At 44.7% G+C, this 19,597-nt stretch overlaps 1 protein-coding gene across 1 annotated transcript in view; it reads left to right on the top strand.

Annotated features, from left to right (window-relative positions):
* Positions 1–10,478: 10,478 nt before the first annotated feature.
* Positions 10,479–19,597, top strand: part of PADI4 (peptidyl arginine deiminase 4) — a gene marked incomplete at its 5' end in the record, with an annotated part of 31,316 nt that continues 22,197 nt past the window's right edge. Inside the window, 1 exon segment of the mRNA XM_082860002.1 lies at positions 10,479–10,573. Coding sequence (XP_082716128.1) covers positions 10,479–10,573 — 95 coding nt within the window.

Here is a 19,597-nt window from a genome sequence, read left to right as displayed (position 1 = left end):
GGGCTTCCCTGGTGGCACAGTGGTTAGGAGTCTGCCTGCCAATGCAGGGCACACGGGTTCAGATCCCTGGTCAGGGAAGATCTCACATGCCGCGGAGCAACTAAGCCTGTGCTCCACAATTACTGAGCCTGCACTCTAGGGCCCCCGAGCCACAACTACTGAGCCCCCGTGCTGAAACTGCTGAAACCCACGTGCCTAGAGCCCGTGCTCCACAACAAGAGAAGCCACCGCAACGAGAAGCCTGTGCACCGTAAAGAAGAGTAGCCCCCGCTTGCCGCAACTAGAGAAAACCCACGTGCAGCAACGAAGACCCTTGACCCAGTCAAGAATACATAAATAAAAATAAATAAATTTATATTAAAAAAAGTTTGTATGGCAGTGTTATTTTAACGTAGCTCCAGGTTCAAACTTCTAGTTGCTGCTGGAGAGATGCAATCATAGTCTAATCAGAAAAAACAAAGCGATGAATTTGTGAGGTGATAAATTGCCTGCAGAGCTCTGGCTCCTGGCTCTGGTCCCTTCCCTTCCTAATATCCTTCCTGATCAAAATTGCTCTAAAACAACAAGAACATGGGTGGCAGATTGGATGGCAAACATCTGGAACATTTTTCAGTCTCATTAAGAACTAAACACAAAATACCACAATTAAAATAGCAGAAATGAAAACAAAAACAAAAGTTGCTGGGAAGGCCAGGATGAAGTGAACAGTTGCATGAATTGCTTATATAGATGTGATTTTATATAGTCCTTTGGAGAGCAGTTTCACATATTAGGAATTCTACATCCAGGAAAATAAACAAGGAAGTAACCCTATTCAGAGACAAATGTTTATTTGGAATTCATAATAACAGAAAATGAGAATAACGCTTGGTCAAAATGTGAAAGCATTTGGGAATGGGTAGGAAAATTGTGGTACCTCCATTTGATGCATTATGTGAAACTTGCAAGGTCTTTACGGTAATATGATAAATACCTTTTTGTTAGGTGAAAAAATCTGGCTACGAAAGGAAGTGACCTGTGAAATGGCAAAATGCCAAATGGGTAAGTGGGAGTGGTTGTAGCAATCACTACCTATGGAAATGGTTTAAATTGGGCACGATTTGCTTTGAATACATCTTTTAAATGTATGAAAAAAGAGGGAAAAATCAGATTTATATGTACAAGATAGAAAGTTGCCTGAGACCTATAAAGTGAAAAAGGTTGTGCAACAGTAGGTTTGGCATAATCTCATCATCTGTAATGCTCTAGAAGAAATTCTAGAAGGATCCACACTTAATTGGTAACAGAAGTTACCAGTGGGGAGTGAAATGAGGGGGTGTGGAGGAGTTTCTCTTTCTATTTAAAAAATATTACCTTTGGTATAAGAACTGGAAATTTTAAAAAACAAATAAATTAAGCTATATAAGAACAGAAAAGGATCCATAAGATATGAAATTAAAAATTCTATATATGAAAAAAATGGAAGGAAATAAAATTATTTGCTAGAAGTGACTGATGGAATCAGGGAATATTTTTATATGTTTCCTCCAACTAGCCTTTCCCCCCCCCAAACTTGTTATTATCAGCCACTTGTAGTAAGAAAGGGGAAAATTCCCATGAACTTTTTAAACGGAGACTATGGAACTCGGTAATCCTGCCATGTGAAATACGGTAGGGCATCTTGGGGGTATCCGTCAGCAGGATACAGAGCTCCAACCCTGGAGGCATTCTGAGTTTCTTCCAGCAGCTACAGAGAGAACGTTGACTATGGGGGTAGGGGAAGTGTCCATTTTAAACTCTCAAATAATGACCTGGTTGCTTTCCCCAAAGATGAGAAGAACTGATCCTTTGAATGAGTCCCTGCCAAGGTGGGGAAGCCTCCTCCCCACAAAGAGGGAAGCAGATCGGGCGCTTCTTCTCCACCATCCAGACCAGATACTTGATGGCTGCCAGCACCCAGCAAGCCCCTCTTACACATCTGCTGCATGCCCCTTACATCAAACCGTCCAGTGCTGAAGGAAAAATGGCTCAAGCACTGAGCCTGCCTGGGTCCAAATCCCTGTTCAAATCCCTGGCAGTGCCAGACAAGTGCTTCAGCTCTGCATTATCCAGCTGGATGTAATGTAAATAACTATAAACCAGAAAGGAAGAGAATGAAAGAACATGGAATTCAACGAGGCAGCAAAGCAATTAGTTGGAAAAAATTAGCCTCAGTCCCACAGAGGGTTCCAGACTCAAAGCAAAGGAAAGAATTACCTTGAAGGTATAACTTGAAACTGGATAAAGTGTCACCCCCCTAAATGACATGGACTTGGAGTCCCCTGTTGTCATAGTGACTAAAAACCATGGGCTCTGTGGTTCTTCTATGGCAAGGAGAGAATCATTTTATGTCTCATGGCCCTGCCCCCAAAACACATCTGGTTGATATTTTCTTGAGATAGTAAAGCTGTTCCTATATTTTACAGGAGGTCAGCGGGGGAGTCAGGACTTTCATGACTACCCAGTGGCAATGAGGTTACCCATTTACACACACAGTGCTAGTGGAGACCGTATGGAGAGTAATAACAAGGTATCCTTATGCCTTCCAGCCAGGATGGTATCAGCTGAGGTCAGAATTCCCACCATCATCCTCCACTACAGGAGATATACTTAAGTGTACTGTAGATAAATCAAAATGAAATCCGCAAAAATATTCAGGTAACCCTCAAGAAGGCAGGAAAAAGAAAACAGAAACAAACAAATAATAAAATGACAAATTTAAGCTCTAATCTATCAATAATTACATTAAATATAAATTGTCTAAATGCACCAATAAAAAGACAGAGATTAGCAGAATGAATTTTAAAACTATATGCTGTCTACAAAAAACTTACTTCAAACGTAAAGAAATAAGTAGGTTTAAAGTGAAAGAATGGAAAAAGATATACTATGCAAATACTAACCAAAAGAAAGCAGGAATAGCTTTATTAATATCAGATAATGTAGACTTCAGAGCAAAATATTTACAGGAGACTGAGAGGGACATAAGATAATGCTAAAAGTTTCAGTCCACCACAAGGCATAGCAATCCTAAACGTGTATGCACCAAACGAAAGAGCTGCAAAAGGTGTGAAGAGCTGATAGAACTGAAAGGAAAAACAGACAAATTCACAATAATAATTGGAGACTTCAACCCTCCTCTCTCAACAATGGAGAGAACAACTAGATGACAAGGATGTAGAAGACCTAAAAGAACTCCATAACTAACAGAATTGAGCTGACATTCATAGAACACTCTACCCAAGAACTTCAGGATAAACATTCTTTCCAAGTACCTACAGAACTTACACCAAATAGATCATATCCTGGGTCATAAAGCAACCTCAACACATCTAAAAAATTGAAATCATACAGAGTGTGTTCTCTGACACAGTGGAATCAAACTAGAAATCAATGACAGAGAAATAACAGGAAACTCCACTTGGAAACTAAACAATGAACTTCCAAACAATCAATAGGTCAAGGAGAAAATCTCAAGGGAAATTTAAAAATACACTGAGCTGAGTGAAAATGAAAAGACAACATATCAAAATAGGTGATGCTCAGCAGAGTTGAGAGTGAAATTTATAGTACTAAACGCTTACACTAGAAAAGAGGGAAAATCACAAGTCAATACTCTAAGCTCCCTTCTCGAGTAACTAGATGCAGAATAGCAAAAGACACTCAAACAAGCAGAAGGAAGGAAATAAGATAAAAACAGAAATTAATGAAATTGAAAACAAAAGTAATAGAGAAAATCAATGAAAAAATCTGGTTATTTGAAAAGATCAATAAAATTGTCGAACATCTAGCAAGAACTGACAAATTAAAAAAGAGAAAAGACACAAATTACCAATATCAGGAATGTAATAGAGATATTGATACAGGCCCCGAAGACAACCAAAGTATGATAAGAGGATACTACAAACCATTCTACACACATACATTTGACAACTTAGACGAAATGGACAAATTTCTTGAAAAGCACAAATGAATACAGCTTACCCAATATGAAACAGAAAATTTGAATATCCTTACACCTATTAAGGAAATTGAATTCATAATTTTAAAACTCCCCAAAAAGAAACATCTTGGCCCAAATGGTTCGCTGGAGAATTCTACTAAACATATAAAGATGAAATAACACCAATTCTACATAGTCTCTTCCAGAAAAATAGAAGAGGTGGGAATATTTCCCAACTCATTTAAAGAGACAAGTATTACCCTGATACCAAAATCAGATAAAACAATACAAAAGAATCCCAAACTACAGACCAATATCACTTGCAAATATAGACATAAATTCTTAACAAAATATTAGCAAATAGAATTCAGCAATATATAAAAAGAATTACATATTTTGACCAAGTGAGGTTTATTTCAAGGATGCAGGGCTGTTATAACATCCGAGACTGTTGGTACAGGCAGCCTCATGTGCACAGTCTTTAGGCTCCCCCTAGACCACGTAAGAAGAGGCCCTGGGCCTGGAATACGTCCTTACTAAGAGATAATGAGCGCACAGAGCCTGCGCCAGGCTTGTCACCTTGCTCAGGAATATTTCCCCTATTTTAGGCTCAATGAGCATTCTGTTAAAACATGTGCCCAACGGCTCTGAGGTGCACCCTCAGCTTTCAGTATTTCACACTCCTTGAGGGAGGGGGAGGTGCTCTTCTCCTGAGGCACAAGAGGGGTGCACTCAGGCCAGTTGCCCTGCCATGGCTGCCGGGGGCACCTGCTAACCATGAGGGACTGATGAACACTATTGCAGCTGATCCCGCTCTCTCTTCTCTATGTGAGTAAAAGCATTTCCATCCAGTGCTTGACTGGGTTGTGTTTCCATGGCAACTTTGATACCAAGGTGCAGTGGGCAGAAGTGTTTGGACTTCTCTTCCTGGTGCCTGGCATTGTGATGCTCTTGCTATCCTCCAAGTAGTTGGAGTCTTCCCCCAGCATTGGTTGCTTGTGTCTAGTGTTCTGTTCGACAAAAAGTAGTGTAACCCACCATTTTAATAGACTAAAGAAGAAAAATCATATCAATGGATGAAGAAAGAGCATTTGAAAAATCCAATAGTCATTCATAATTAAAACTCTTTGCAGATTAGGAATAGAGAGGAACTTCCTCACCTGATGAAGGGCATATACAAAAAATCTACAGTTAACAACATACCTAATGGTGAAAGCCTGAACACTTTCCTCACAAGACAGAATGAAACAAGATGACCGTTCTTGCCACTGTTATTCAACTTAGTACTGAAAGTTCTAGCAAGTGTGATAAACCAAGAAAAGAAATAAAAGACATACAAATGAGGAAGGAAGAAATAAAACTGCCTCTATTTGCAGAAGACATGATTATTTACATAGAAAATCTCAAGGAATCTACTGAAAAACTCTTAGAACTAATAAATGAGTTTAGCAAAGTCATGGGATACAAAATTAATACCTAAAAATCAATTGAATTTTGATATACTAGCAATGAACAGGTGGACAAAATTAAGACTATAATACCATTTACAATCGTTCCCCGAAAATGAAATACTTAGGTGTAAATGTACAAGACTTGTATGCTAAAAGCTACAAAAGGCTGATGAAAGAAGATCTAAATAAATGGAGAGCCATACCATGTTCATGGATTGGAAAACTCAACATAGTAAAATGTCAGTCCTCCCCAAACTGATATAGAAATTTAATGCAATTACTATCAGAATCCCAGAAAGATTTTTTTGTAGATATAGGTAATATTACTCTAAAACTATATGAAATCATGAAGGAACTATAATAGCTAAAACATTTTTGAAAAAGAAGAATAAAGTGAGAGCAATTAGTCTACCCAATTTCAAGATACAGCTTTAGTAGTCAAAACTGTGTTTGGTTGGTGGATAGACACATAGATCAAGTAAATGAAATAGAGGACACAGAAACAACCCACACAAGTATGGCCAACTGATTCTCTGACAAAATTGCAAAAGCAATTCAATGGAGGAAGGATAGTCTTTTCAACAAATTGTGATAGAGCAAGGATGTATCTTAAAATAAATGGTGTTTTCTATTTAATAAAATACAATATTTCTTGTACACCTACTCTGAGCCAGACACTATTCTAAGCACTAAGGGTATAGCAATGAACAAAGGAAAGTTCCTGCTTTTGTGGTGCTGACATTCTCATGGTCATTTTCCCCAGGAGAAATCCTGGATGCTAGAAAAGGAAAGTGGGCACCTGGGGTCAAAGATAGGGTAGGAGCCAGCTCCAGAAAAGGAATGCAGGGGCATTGACCCTCCTCTTGCTAGGTCCCCTTCCCCTTCTCAAAGATGGCATAGTGGAAGGTCACAGGCTTTCAATGCAGACAGAACTGTAGTCCACCTCCCGTCTCTGCCTCTGAAGTAATGCTCACTGTCAATGACTAACAGGTCTTCCCTTTATCACGTTGTTGTGGGGTTCACATGAGTGGGTGCAATAAAAACAGTGCAGGGCAGGGCCTGGCACATCTTAGAGTCAGATGTTGCTCTTGTGTGCCCAAATCCTTCCAGAGCCTGGATGGGTTATATGAAGGAGAGCAGGGAGAGGTGCTGGGGGCGGGGCAGGGCTGTGGGAACAGAAAGAGAAGAAAGTGCAGACACAGAGCTCTTAGATGAACACCTTAGTAAGAAGGGGAGACTTGCCAATTTTGGCCAGTCTGGATGATCTAGATACACTCCCAATTTTCTACTTGAAGTTATGGAGAGGCTGGGGTTCTTTGTGCTCAAAGGGGCTTCAGAGCTCATTGGCCAAGGGACCTGACCAGGAGGCAGCTGCACATTGCATGGAGTGGGACAAGGGGTAAAGTTCAATCCAAATGTCACCACTTCCTGTCTGTGCAACCGTGGGCAAGTTACCTAACCCCTGCAAGACTCAGTTTCCTCATCTGGAAAATGGGGAGAGTATAATTCAGACAAATTTTGCTGTGAGGATTAGAGATGATGCATGTCAGCAGCCTGGCACAGGTAAGGGCCACACCAGAAAGCAGAGCAAGTTAGACAAACCTGGGTTTGAAACCCACTTAGAAGCCATGTGGCCTTGAGCACGGTGCTTCCTGCCTCTGCAGAAATGAGACTATAAGCCCGCCCACTGGTTTATGGTGAGAATTAGAAGTAATACAGCCCAGGGACTTCCTGATGGTGCAGTGGTTAAGACTCCATGCTCCCAATGCAGGGGCACTGGGTTTGATCCCTGATTAGGGAACTAGATCCCACATGCACGCCACAAATAAAAGTTCACATGCCACAACTAAGGAGCCCACATGCCACAACTAAGGAGCCCACATGCTACAACTAAGGAGCCCACATGCCACAACTAAGGCCTGGTGCAGGCACTTCCCTGGTGGCACAGTGGTTAAGAATCTTCCTGCCAGGGGGAAGGGTGAGCTGTGACAGGGCGAGAGAGAGGCATGGACATATATACACTAACAAACGTAAGGTAGATAGCCAATGGGAAGCAGCCACATAGCACAGGGGGATCAGCTCGGTGCTTTGTGACCGCCTGGAGGGGTGGGATAGGGAGGATGGGAGGGAGGGAGACGCAAGAGGGAAGAGATATGGGAACATATGTATATGTATAACTGATTCACTTTGTTATAAAGCAGAAACTAACACACCATTGTAAAGCAATTATACCCCAATAAAGATGTTAAAAAAAAAATCAATGAAGAAAAAAAAAAAAAGAATCTTCCTGCCAATGCAGGGGACACAGTTTCAATCTCTGGTCCAGGAAGATCCCACATGCCGCGAAGCAACTAAACCCGTGCGCCACAACTACTGAGCCCGTGTGCCACAACTACTGAAGCCTGCGTGCCTAGAGCCCATGCTCCACAACAAGAGAAGCCGCCACAATGGGAAGCCTGTGCACTGCAATGAAGAGTAGCCCCCTCTCACCGCAACTAGAGAAAGCCCGCATGCAGCAGTGAAGACCCAATGCAGCCATAAATAAATAAATAAATTTATTTTTAAAAAATAGTATACAAATGTATGCAATAAAAACGGTTTAAAAAAAAAGACCTGGTGCAACCACATAAATAAGTAAATAAATATTAAAAAAGAAAGAAAGAAAGAAAAAATACAGCCCAAGGACCTGCTGGCAAGTGTGGCACGTGGTGGGTGTCTAATAGATGGGAGTCTCTGTTATCACCTTAGTCCTTGTAAATCTGTTTTAGACAAAGCCTAATTAGCCTCTAAGAGAGCTCCAGTGACTTGAGAGGCATTGGATGAATATTTGTTGGGTGAAGAGCTAAATAAATGAATCTGAGCTGTATCTATGAATGAAGAACACTCAAGGAATGGCCCGGCCGTCTCCTCCAAGCACAACTTTGCAGCATACTCAGTCCTGCAGCCTCTGGGAATGATCCCTGATGCCAGTTCCTTTGCCCAGAATGATGTCATCACAATCACCTGCAGGAGGATAGCCAGGCTGGTCACTGGGGCATCAGTTCAGGTGCCCAGTGACCTGGCCCCAAACGCCCAGAGAGCATCAGGCAACCCTCAGCACAACCTGGCTTCCTCCTGGTGAGCAGCTGGGCTGGTGTTTCTGCCTTTCAGCAGAAAGAGAGGGCCCCTTCCTCTGGGGTTTCTGGCCTGGATTCTGAGCCAGATACCCTCATGTGCAAAAGGATTTGCTTCCCAAACCCCAAAGCCCCCTTCAGGCTCTGAAAGGGTAATGTCTTCTGTGAGGGTAACGGCCAGGCCAGGGCCAGGCCAGGTTCTCAGGGATCCTCACAGGAAACTGCCCTCAGGGGTCCCACTGTGGGTCAAGTGCTGGGCTGGGTGGTGGGTGCTGGAGAACACCATGGTCTTCAGCCACAAGGGTTTAGTGAGCACCTACTACAAGTCAGGAGCTGTTCTAGGCACTGAGGGTGCAGCTGAAACTGACAAAGGCCCTGCTCTCATGCCTAGTTGGGGCACAGACACTTAAACACACACACACACACACACACACACACACACACACACACACACAATGACAAGCTGTGGCAAATTTCAGGAAAAGAACCAAATGCTCTGCAAGAGAATAAAGAGAGACAAAGGTAAAGCCACAAAGTCCCTGCCAATAACCACAGACACGGGCACAACGAATGCATCACAGAGTGGTTTATGATACAGAAGATCTGTAAACAGCCTTCACGCCCAGCAGTGCTATGGACTGAATTGTGTCTCCCCACCCCCAATTCGTGTTTTGAAGCCTCGGTGGTCTCACTATAATGTGGGCATTGTGATAGGACCCACTTCATGGGGACGTTGGTATGAAGCAGGATTGGAACTCAGGCCTGTCTAATCCCACAGCCCGGCTCTTAATTAACGAGGCAAATGCTTTGTTTCAAAGAAGGAGAAAACAAAAAACACACACGCAATCTCCAACCCCCAAGACACACTCTGTTCACTCCAGATCCCTGTGCGCGCCTCCTCTGGGTGTTCCCTCTGGGACTTGTCCCTCCAACCCCTCACCCATCACCCGACTAGCAGGCAGAGCCTAGCACCAGTGGCCCACACCCATGGCTCTGCGGCTGAGTGAGCGTTCCCATGTGTGCAGGGAACTCTGGCTTCAAGCTCTGCCACATACTAGCTATGGTGCCTTGGGCCCATCACCTTTCTTCTCTGCGCCTCTGTTTTCCCTTCTGTAAAATGGGTAGTAATAACAAGCCCATATAGACCTTGTACTGCCGTAAGAAGTAGATGTGTTAAAGTCTGAAAAGCTCGTGTCACGTGGACAGGCAGCTGATACATCTCATATCCCCAAGAGCAGGATGCCTCTGGTTCAAATCCTGGCTCTACCACTGTGTAACCTCTCTGTGCCTCAGTTTCTTCTTCTGGAAATTGGGGATAATAATTGTACTGACCTCAGAGAGATGCTGAGAGAATGAACTGAGGGAATTATAATAGTACCTACCTCACAGGCTTGCCTTAGTGAGTTATTCCACAAGACGGCCAGAGAAAGGTGCCCGGGACACAGAAAATACAGAAGGGTGGGATGTCACGTGGGTGACCCAGCCCGGCGAGACCTGGCCCAAGCCAGATCAGTCTTTGAATGTGTAGCCCGGTCTGTGACCTTGTGCCTAAAATCTCCCAGCCTCCCCACTTTTCTTGCCTTCTCCTCTCTGATACCCTGTTTGGCACAGTGAAGCAAGGTTGGATGAATCCAGGAGTTCACGGTCCCAGGCAGGGATGGGGCAGTGGGCATGAGGCCTCAGAATTGCACCCCTACCCCCTGATCCCTCGGCTCTTCCCAGGAAACTAACGATCCAGGCTGCCACTGATTCTGGCATCAACACCAAACAGGGTCCCGGTCTGAGGGGGAAGCTCCAGGGCAGAGGAGGGGCTGAGAAGACATGCCATGGACCTGAGTGGGGAGGGGCTGGGCCACAAACCACGGGTGCTGACTCATGGCCTCTGCTGGGCACTGGGTGCTGTGAACGAACCAGCCCTGGGGCTTTCTACAGCCGGAGGGACGAGCTGGCCAGATGATAGCCCAGGGTACAGTGATCCATGTGGCCCCAGAGCAGCCCATCTATGCCATGTGTGTGCTGGGCACCGAGACTCAGCTGGATGTCTACGGGTGAGCAGGGGACATTCTGGGGTTGGGGGGAAGGTCTGGTGATGCTGGATGAGCAGGTTCTGCTGACACAAGACGTGTGTTTGCCTCAAGCTTCACGCTCCAGCCTCTGCAGCCACCGGCAGGGGAGAAGCTAGAGAGCTTAGACCTGAGTGGCCTTGGGATGTGCGTGGACTCAAGGCAGTGAGTTCATTGCCATGAACAAGTGGGTCTTCCCCAGGGCCTCACCACAAATGCATTATTTTTATTTTATTTTATTTTTTTAAAGAAGATGTTGGGGATAGGAGTTTATTAATTAATTAATTTATTTTTGCTGTGTTGGGTCTTCGTTTCTGTGCGAGGGCTTTCTCCAGTTGTGGCAAGCGGGGGCAACTCGTCATCGCTGTGCGCGGGCCTCTCACTATCGCGGCCTCTCTTGTTGCAGAGCACAGGCTCCAGACGCGCAGGCTCAGTAGTTGTGGCACACAGGCCTAGCTGCTCCGCGGTGTGTGGGATCCTCCCAGACCAGGGCTCGAACCCATGTCCCTTGCATTAGCAGGCAGATTCTCAACCACTGCGCCACCAGGGAAGCCCAACACAAATGCATGATTATAGGGCAAACAGGACCATATCCTTTCACCATTGAGGCAGTGGGAGCTCAGAGAGGGTCTGTGACTTACCTAAGGTCACACAGCAAGTGTGCCCTGGAAGCAAGGCTGGACCCTGGACTTCATAGCCGAGACCAGGATCCCCCTGCAGTTTGTTGCCCTACACCTCTCGGCCAAGCCTCCCTCCGTGGGTGGGTAATAGCGTGGGTGTGATGAGACAGGCTGTGGCATGGAGAGGCCGAGGAGGAGACCAGGCCCTGCTATTGGCTAGCTGGGCTGCCTTGGGCAACTGAGCCTCAGTTTCCTCATCTGTGAAATGGGGATTATACCCACTTCGTAGGGTGCTTGTAGGGATTAAATGTGAAAAACATAAAAATGTTTGTTAAGTACTTAGCACAGTGCTGGGCCTACCCCTGGTAGTTGTTCATTCATTCATCCATTAATTAATTCATTCAACAAATACCGATTGAATACCTATTATGTCCAAGCCCTGTGCCAGGCTCTGGCTAAACAAGATGGTCTAGGAACGCTCTTGGTGGGCGTGGTTGGGGTCATTGCTGTTGTCAGTAATAGTAGTGGCAGCCCCTGGCTTCCTCCAGGCTGAGCATCTGTGGCCCTAGAATGGTGCCCACAGGAGTGTCTGGCACATTTCCTTGGAAGTGTCGCTCGCTTCCAGCCCCCAGCCAGCAGTAGGAGAACAGCAGAGACTGAGAGGGTGAGGAGTAGAGGAAGAAGAGGCGGACGGTCACCGGAGGCCACCCGACTCCCAGGAGACAGCCCTTCCATCAGTGAGGCATTGAACCCTGTATTCAAGCGCCCTTGTGATGTGTGGTTTCTCACACAATAATGGCTGATATTCACATCACACTTGGTACACACAGCTCATTCAGCCCCCTTGTGAGGTAGGCAGTGCTGTAATTCCCATTTTGCAGAAGGGAAAGCTGAGGCTCTGAGAAGTTGAGTAACCCACTGAAGCCACACAGCTAGTTAGTAAGGGAGCCAGGATTGAAACCCAGGCAGCCTGGCTCTGGGACCCTCCTCTCTGCCGCTCCATCCCTGAACCAGCCCTTCCTGTCACTTCTTGCCTGCCCTTCACAGCAGCTCCCTGCCAGCACCACGTCCTAAGCAGCCACCACCCTCACTCGGCCTGAATTTCCTTCCAAAAACACACATGGGCTTGGCAACGCCCCCCAGCACTGCCTCCTTGACCCCCTCCCAGCACAAGCTTCCGTACCTTTGCTCAAGCTGTGTCCCTGCAGCTGGGCTCAGAGGTCCCAGGGCTTAGAAAGACAAGGTTGTAGAGGAACAGACCACAGGCTATGGGTGCCTTTCCAGAGCTGCTCTGACAAGCTCTGCTTATGATTTTCATTCTGAGTTTGGAAAGTACTTTGTCTGCAATGGGAAATACACTGATTATACTCAAACAAAATTCTGCTGACCTGAGATGAATACTGAAACCTGTCGAGGGCTTTCTGTGATGCTTGCAGCTGGAGTCAGGGAGGGATCTTGACTCCAGCTACCACGTGCCAGGCCCTTCTGTTCCTGGTTTCTAATCCTCACAGAAGTTGTGCAAGGTAAACACTATCGGCATGCCCATTTTAGAGAGGAGTAAACTGAGGACTCAAGAGGTGAAAACACCTACCCAAGGTCACCCAAATTAAAGGTGTCCAAGCCAGGAGATTTGGACCCAGGGCTGTCTGACCCCCAAACTGCCCCTGCTTCCCCAGCACACGCTGCCTCCCAGTGCTGTGGGTCTGGCCTTGCTAGGCACTGCTGCCTGGCTGGTAGAGCTTCCAGAGCTTCCAGAGGGCTTGAGAGATCCAGAAGGGGTGGGGGGTGGGTTCCAGGAGGTGGCAACCACGGAGGACCGTGGGCATTCTGGAGCTGCAATCACTGGGGTACTCCTTTTCCTCTGGCGCCTCCTTGTCAACAGGAAACCACTCAGTGTGACAGTGGGGAGCAGGGCAAGATTGTTAGTGTCTCTGAGCCTCAGTTTACTCATCTGTAAAATGGGGAAATTAACACCCACCCTGCTGAGTTGCAGTGAGGATTAAATTACACAATGCATGCCGGGAGTCTGGCAGAGTGGTCCCCCTTTTCCGTAAGGATTGCATGTGTTGTTGAAAGTGACAGTGTTGCAGACGCCGCTGCCCATCTGGTGGTCGTTGTAAGGAAATGTTAGATGCAGGAGCTGAAGGAATGATGTCATTTGTCTGGGGCTCAAGTTCTTGGTGCTGCCTCTCTGGAGGCTATTGGAAGTGACTAGAAGATTCAGCTCTGGGTTATCTTATAATAGCACACACGGGTCCCCCAGCCCCCAACACAGTAAAAACCCTTGTGTGTTTATGAAAGTCCCTTGTTTAGGACCTGAGAGGGTCTGGAAAACATCCTAAATGTTTTTAGGATCCCAGCAGGGTCTCACCTCTCTGAGCCTCGGCTTCCCATCTGGAAGAGAGGATGGGATGGCTGTAGAGCCCCAGCAGGTGGCAGACCCATCTGTCCACGCCCTCCTCTCGGTTCTGGAGAGGAAGCCATGCCAGGCGGAGCGAGCCGAGGGGAACCGCCCCGCAGGCAGGTCCTGCGTCCCGCGTTGTCCCCCACTGTCTCTGTCTCCAAGTCTCTGTCTCCCCCTTGTTCTTTGAGCCGCTTGCTCGTTCTCCTGTTGTAACAGACGCATGGCGTGTCCCTCTCCCATCCCCATCCTCCTGCCACGGCACCTGGGCGGCTGGGGACGCCTGGCTTCCCACCCCGGCTTTGTGAGCCTAAAGGCAAACAGCTGCGCATGGAGCAGAGAAGGCGCCTCCGGGCTTTGGCAGAGAAACGAGGGCCTTTCGAGGAAGGTGTAGGGTCAACTGAGGCGCTTGAGCAGAGGGGCACTGGTTCTGCTGTACCATCCCTTGGACGTGAACTGTCCTCCAGCAAGGGCCACACATTCCTTATTATTACTGTTACCATCATGTCCCTTCATTTCTGATATCATTACCTAGCTACTGAAGAGGGGCGAGCACCACACATGGGCCCTTCAATCTGCACAACATCATAGAAAGCATCATCGGAGTAAACATTATTCCCATTTTACAGAGAAAGAAACTGAGACCAGAGAGGGTCAGTGTCTAGGCCAAGGTCACACAGCCTGTCAGAAGTGGCCCAAGCCCATCGCCACTCTCCAGCCCTTTGAGGCTGCCTGCTGTTCCCGGGCTGGCCTGGGAGAGGTTTCCCATGGGCAGCTGAGCCCCTGCGTCCCTGCTAGTCTGCAGGCAAGTGTCTGATCACAAAAAGCCCCAGCCGGCTGCAGACACCACATCCACAGGCACGTGCTGTAGCCAGCTGGTGTAGACAGACTGGCCCCTGGGCTATTCGATGTGGTGACAGGCATAGTTTGTATACTTCGTCCACATTGACCCTGGCTGTCTCCCCGACTCAGACAGTCAGTGCCTCCCAGGGACGATGACCCAGCCATCCTGCTACCCGGCCACTATTGTGCTGGGAGCAGTTGGGGGCAGGTAGGAAAGCCAGTGCCTGCACCAGGGAGCACACAGGGACACCTGCTGTTAGAGTTTAGCAGAAGTGGAATGGTGTCTTTGTCAAGGACTGATCCGGTATTGGTTATCTATCACCATGTAACTAACAAGTTGTCCCAAAACGTGCTGGCTCAAAACAATAGCGTTTATGATCTCACAGTTGCTGTGGGTCAGGATCCAGTGTGGCTTAGTTGGGCCCTCTGCCCTGGGGGCTCAAAGGCTGCAATGAAGGTGTCAGCGGGGCTAAAGTCACGTTGAGGCTTGACCAGGGCAGCCCTGCGTCCAAGCTCAGTCATGTGGAGAATTGTGCTCCTCGTGGGCTTGTGGACTGAGGGCCTCAGTTCCCTTCACGTGGCTGGCAGGAAGCCTCCCCCAGTTCCCTGCCATGTGGGCCTCTCCATAGCTCACAGCATGGCAGCTGGCTTCATCAAGGTGAGCGAAGGTGAGAGAGAGAGAGAGAGAGAGAGAGAGAGAGAGAGAGGAGAGAGAGAGAGGAGAGAGAGAGAGAGAGAGAGAGAGGAGAGAGAGAGAGAGAGAGAGAGAGAGAGAGAGGAGAGAGAGAGAGAGGAGAGAGAGAGAGAGAGAGGAGAGAGAGAGAGGAGAGAGAGAGAGAGGAGAGAGAGAGAGAGAGAGGAGAGAGAAAGAAAAAGAGGTGGGCGAAGAGGTCTTTTGTAACAGCCCATCACTTTTGCCATTTTCCGTTGGCTGAAAGGAAGTCTCTGGGGAGACTTCCTACACTCAAGGGGAGGGAGTTACACAAGGGCATGAACACCAGAGGTGGGGATCATTGGAGACATCTCAGAAGCCTGCCTGCCACGTACTTTTCCCGTATTTCCCTAATTCTCTATAAGGGATACCTACAGCTTTTGATATGGAGACAAAGAACTTTATTACAAAAATAAAAATGAAAAGTGTAGTCATAAAATCCATGTCCTGTGACATTGTGGAGTGAGGGCGGCCTCTCTCAGTTGTTTCCACTATGGTTTGAACCTGCTCCAATTTACCAGCCCTTCTGTCTGTGAGGATTTCACTGTCTGTGGGTCATTCACTGTCACAGAAAGGGCTGCTCTGAACATCCTTGAACGTGTCTCCTGGTGTACGTGTGCAAAAGATTCTCCAAGAGTGGAATTGCTGGGTTTGGGGTGGGCTAATGTTTGACTTTACAAGATAACAGCAAGTTCTTTTACAAAATGCTTAACTTGACACTCCCATGAGCGGTGTGTTAAAGTTGCCGTTGAACCATATAGTCTACGATGTTGTTTTTTACCAATCGAATAGGTGTAAATCCCTGTCTCAAGGCTTTAATATTTCATTTCCTTACTTATTAGTGAGGTGGAGCTCCTCTTTAGATGTTTATCATCCACTTGGGTTTCAATTTCTGTGAAGGCCTGTTTGCATCTTTTGCCCTGGGATTTTTTTTTCTACTGAGTTGTTTGTCTTTTTCATGTGGAGTAGCCTAAGCTCTTTAAATATTACGGATGCTAAGGCTTTGTAGGTTTTATGCTGTGAATATCTTCTTCTCAGATTATGCTTGCTTTTTCACTGGATAGAGTCTTTGGATGAACAGAAGTTATTTATTTTCATCTAGTTGAATTTATCAATCTTTTCTTTCTTGTTTATGGATTTTGTGTCTTATTTAATTACGGGCATTAAGATGTCTCCAACAACTTTTGAAAGATACAAATGCTCATTCATGATAAAAAGTCTCAGTAAACTAAGCATAGAGGAGATCTTGATAAAGAACATCTACAAGGGCTTCCCTGGTGGCGCAGTGGTTGAGAGTCCTCCTGCCGATGCAGGGGACACGGGTTCGTGCCCCGGTCCGGGAAGATCCCACATGCCGCGGAGCGGCTGGGCCCGTGAGCCATGGCCGCTGAGCCTGCGCGTCCGGAGCCTGTGCTCCGCAACGGGAGAGGCCACAGCAGTGAGAGGCCCGTGTACCACAAAAAAAAAAAAAAAAGAATATCTACAAAAGACTTACAGCTCACATCACACTTAATGGTGAAAAGCTTGAAGTTTTCCACTAAAGTCAAGAACAAGGCAAATGTGTTCCCTCTCCCCACTGTTTTTCAACACAATATGGAAAGTCCTAGCTAATGGTTAAGACTAGAAAAGGAAATAAAAGGGATACCTACTGAGAAGAAATAAACTTTTTTTGTTCACCTATGACATGATGATCTATGTAGAAAAACTCAAAGAACTGACAAAAAATCTTCTGGAACTAATAAGCAACTATAGCAATGTTGCAGGACACAGTCAATTGCTTTCCTGTATACCAACAATGAACAAATGGAATTTGAAATTAAAAACACAATGCCATTTACATTTGACCCCTCCCAAATTAAATACTTAGGTATAAATCTAACAAAATATGTATAAAGTCTGTACAAGAAAAACTTCAAAACGCTGATGAAAGATATTAAAGAAGAAGTAAAAAAATGGAGAGCTATTTCATGCTCACGGGTAGGAAAACTCAATATTGTCAGTTCTTCCCAACTTGACCTGTAGATTCAGGGCAATCCCAATCAAAATCCCATCAAGTTATTTTGTGGATATCAACAAACTGATTCTAAAGTTTATATGGAGACACAAAACAAAGAAAACAAAACAAAACAAACAAAAAAACCCAGAATAGCCAACAGAATATTGAAGAAGAACAAAGTTGGAGGACCGACACTACCTGACTTCAAGACTTACTGTAAAGTAAATCAACTATACCCAAATAAAAATTATTTTTAGAAAAAGACTTAACTGTAAAGCTACAGTAATCAAAACAATGTGGTATTAGCAAAGGACTAGACAAATGAAACATGGAATAGAATAGAGACCAGAAACCGTGCATAGATATAGCCAACTCATCTTTAGATGCAGCACAGAGGATTTTTATGGCAGTGAAACTACTTGATATGGTACTATAATGGTGGATATATGTCATTACACATTTGTCCAAATCCACAGAATGTAAAACACCAAGAGGGAACCCTAATGTAGACTGTGGACTTTGGGTGATAATTATGTGTCAATGTAGGGTCATCAATTCTAATGAATGTACCACTCTGGGGGAAGAGGTTGATAATAGGGGAGGCTATACAGCAGTTGGGACAGGAGATATATGGAAATCTCTGTAACTTCCTCTCAATTTTGCTGTGAACCTAAAACTTCTCTAGAAAATGAGCTATTTTTTTTTAAAAAAAGATGCAAAATTCTGTCTTTCTTAAGTCTTTAGTATATGATGTGAGGATGGGATCAATTTAATTATTTATTCAATGTATTCATTTTCCATATGGATAAGCAATTGTCCCAGCACCATTTATTACACAATCTTCACTTTCTCCAGTTATTTGCAAGACCACCTCTGTCATAGATCAAGGAGAATCTCTCTTAAGTTGCATCTGTCATTTTCTTTACCTAAGCCATTACAATGCAATCCATGACTTTACAGTAAGTCATACGTGGTAGAGCAAGTCCCTCACCTTTTGCTTCTTTTTCTTACAAGGTACTTTGACTATCTTAGCCCCTTGGTTTTCCAAGTAAACCTTGGAATCAACTTGTCAAGTTCAAGTAAAACCCTGGAATTTCTCTGACCATATGAATCTATTTGGAGAGAATTCATACCATGATGATATTAAGCCCTCCTAACCATGTTCATGGTATTTCTTTCTTCTAATTTGGGTCTTCTCTAATGGATTTCAATAAGGTTTGATCATTTTTCTCCATAAAAACCTTACACATCTTTTGTTAGGTTTATCCTAGATATTTTACAGTATTTCTTCCTAATGTAAATTATATGCTAATAGTGTGGTTTTTGCCTAAAAATTAATTTTGTCTGATATTAATATATCCATCCCAGCTCTCTCCTGACTAATATTGGCTTAATGTATCTTTTTTCCTTTTTTTTTTAAAACTTCATCTTTCCTGGATCCTTGTATTTTAGGTTCACCTCTTATAAATAGCATGGAGCTGGATTTTATTTCTTTATCTAGTCCCAAACTCTCTTTTAACTAGTAACATTATTTATATTTATTTTGATCATTTATATATTTGAGTTTGCTTTTACCATTTGCTTTTTAGTTTTTGGTTGTCTATTTTTTTCTATGTTGCCTTTTTCTCTGTAATCGCCGTTTTGAATGGAATTATCCATTCTTTTAAAAAATTATTGCATTTTCTCCATGTATAGAAATTTATAAACTCCATTTCTATTCTTTTGGTGAATACTTTTACATTTCTAGAATTCAACACTATCTTAATTCTCTCTTCAGTTGAAGACCTCATACCACTTTAACTCTCATTACCTCTCCCAGTTTACATTCTGCTCTTTTTTTTAATCTCACAATTTTGATATTTTTATAAACTTTTTTTTATACAGACAATATTTTTTAGATTTACCAAAATATTTACCATGTTATTTGTTCACCATTTTTATTGAATCCAGATGATTCTGACATTAGGTATCTTCTTCTTAAAGAATGTCTTTAGAAGTTGCTTTAGAGAAAGTGTGTTGGTTTTAAAACATCAGTTTTTCTTCATCTGAAAATGTTTTTATTAAAATATAATTTTTTATGTACACAAGTCTACGTTAATAGTTATGTTTTCAAGATACTTTGAAGATATTATTCAACTCTCTTCTGGATTTCATTACTGCTGTTGTGAAGTCTACTTTCAATCTATTGATAATTATTATTCTTTTATAGGTGACCTGACTTTTCTTCTTTCTGGATACCTTTAAGATCTGTTTGTCTTTGGTATTCTTTTTTTTTTTTTTTTTTTGTATGCGATACGCGGGCCTCTCACTGCTGTGGCCTCTCCCATTGCGGAACACAGGCTCTGGACGCGCAGGCTCAGCGGGCATGGCTCACGGGCCTAGCCGCTCCGTGGCATGTGGGATCCTCCCGGACCGGGGCACGAACCCGTGTCCCCTG

Source organism: Leucopleurus acutus, assembly GCF_964270905.1.
Source record: "Leucopleurus acutus genome assembly, chromosome: 2".
Lineage (NCBI taxonomy): Eukaryota > Metazoa > Chordata > Mammalia > Artiodactyla > Delphinidae > Leucopleurus > Leucopleurus acutus.
The sequence above is the reverse complement of the archived record's forward strand: the minus strand, read 5'-3'. Positions and strand labels throughout refer to the sequence as shown.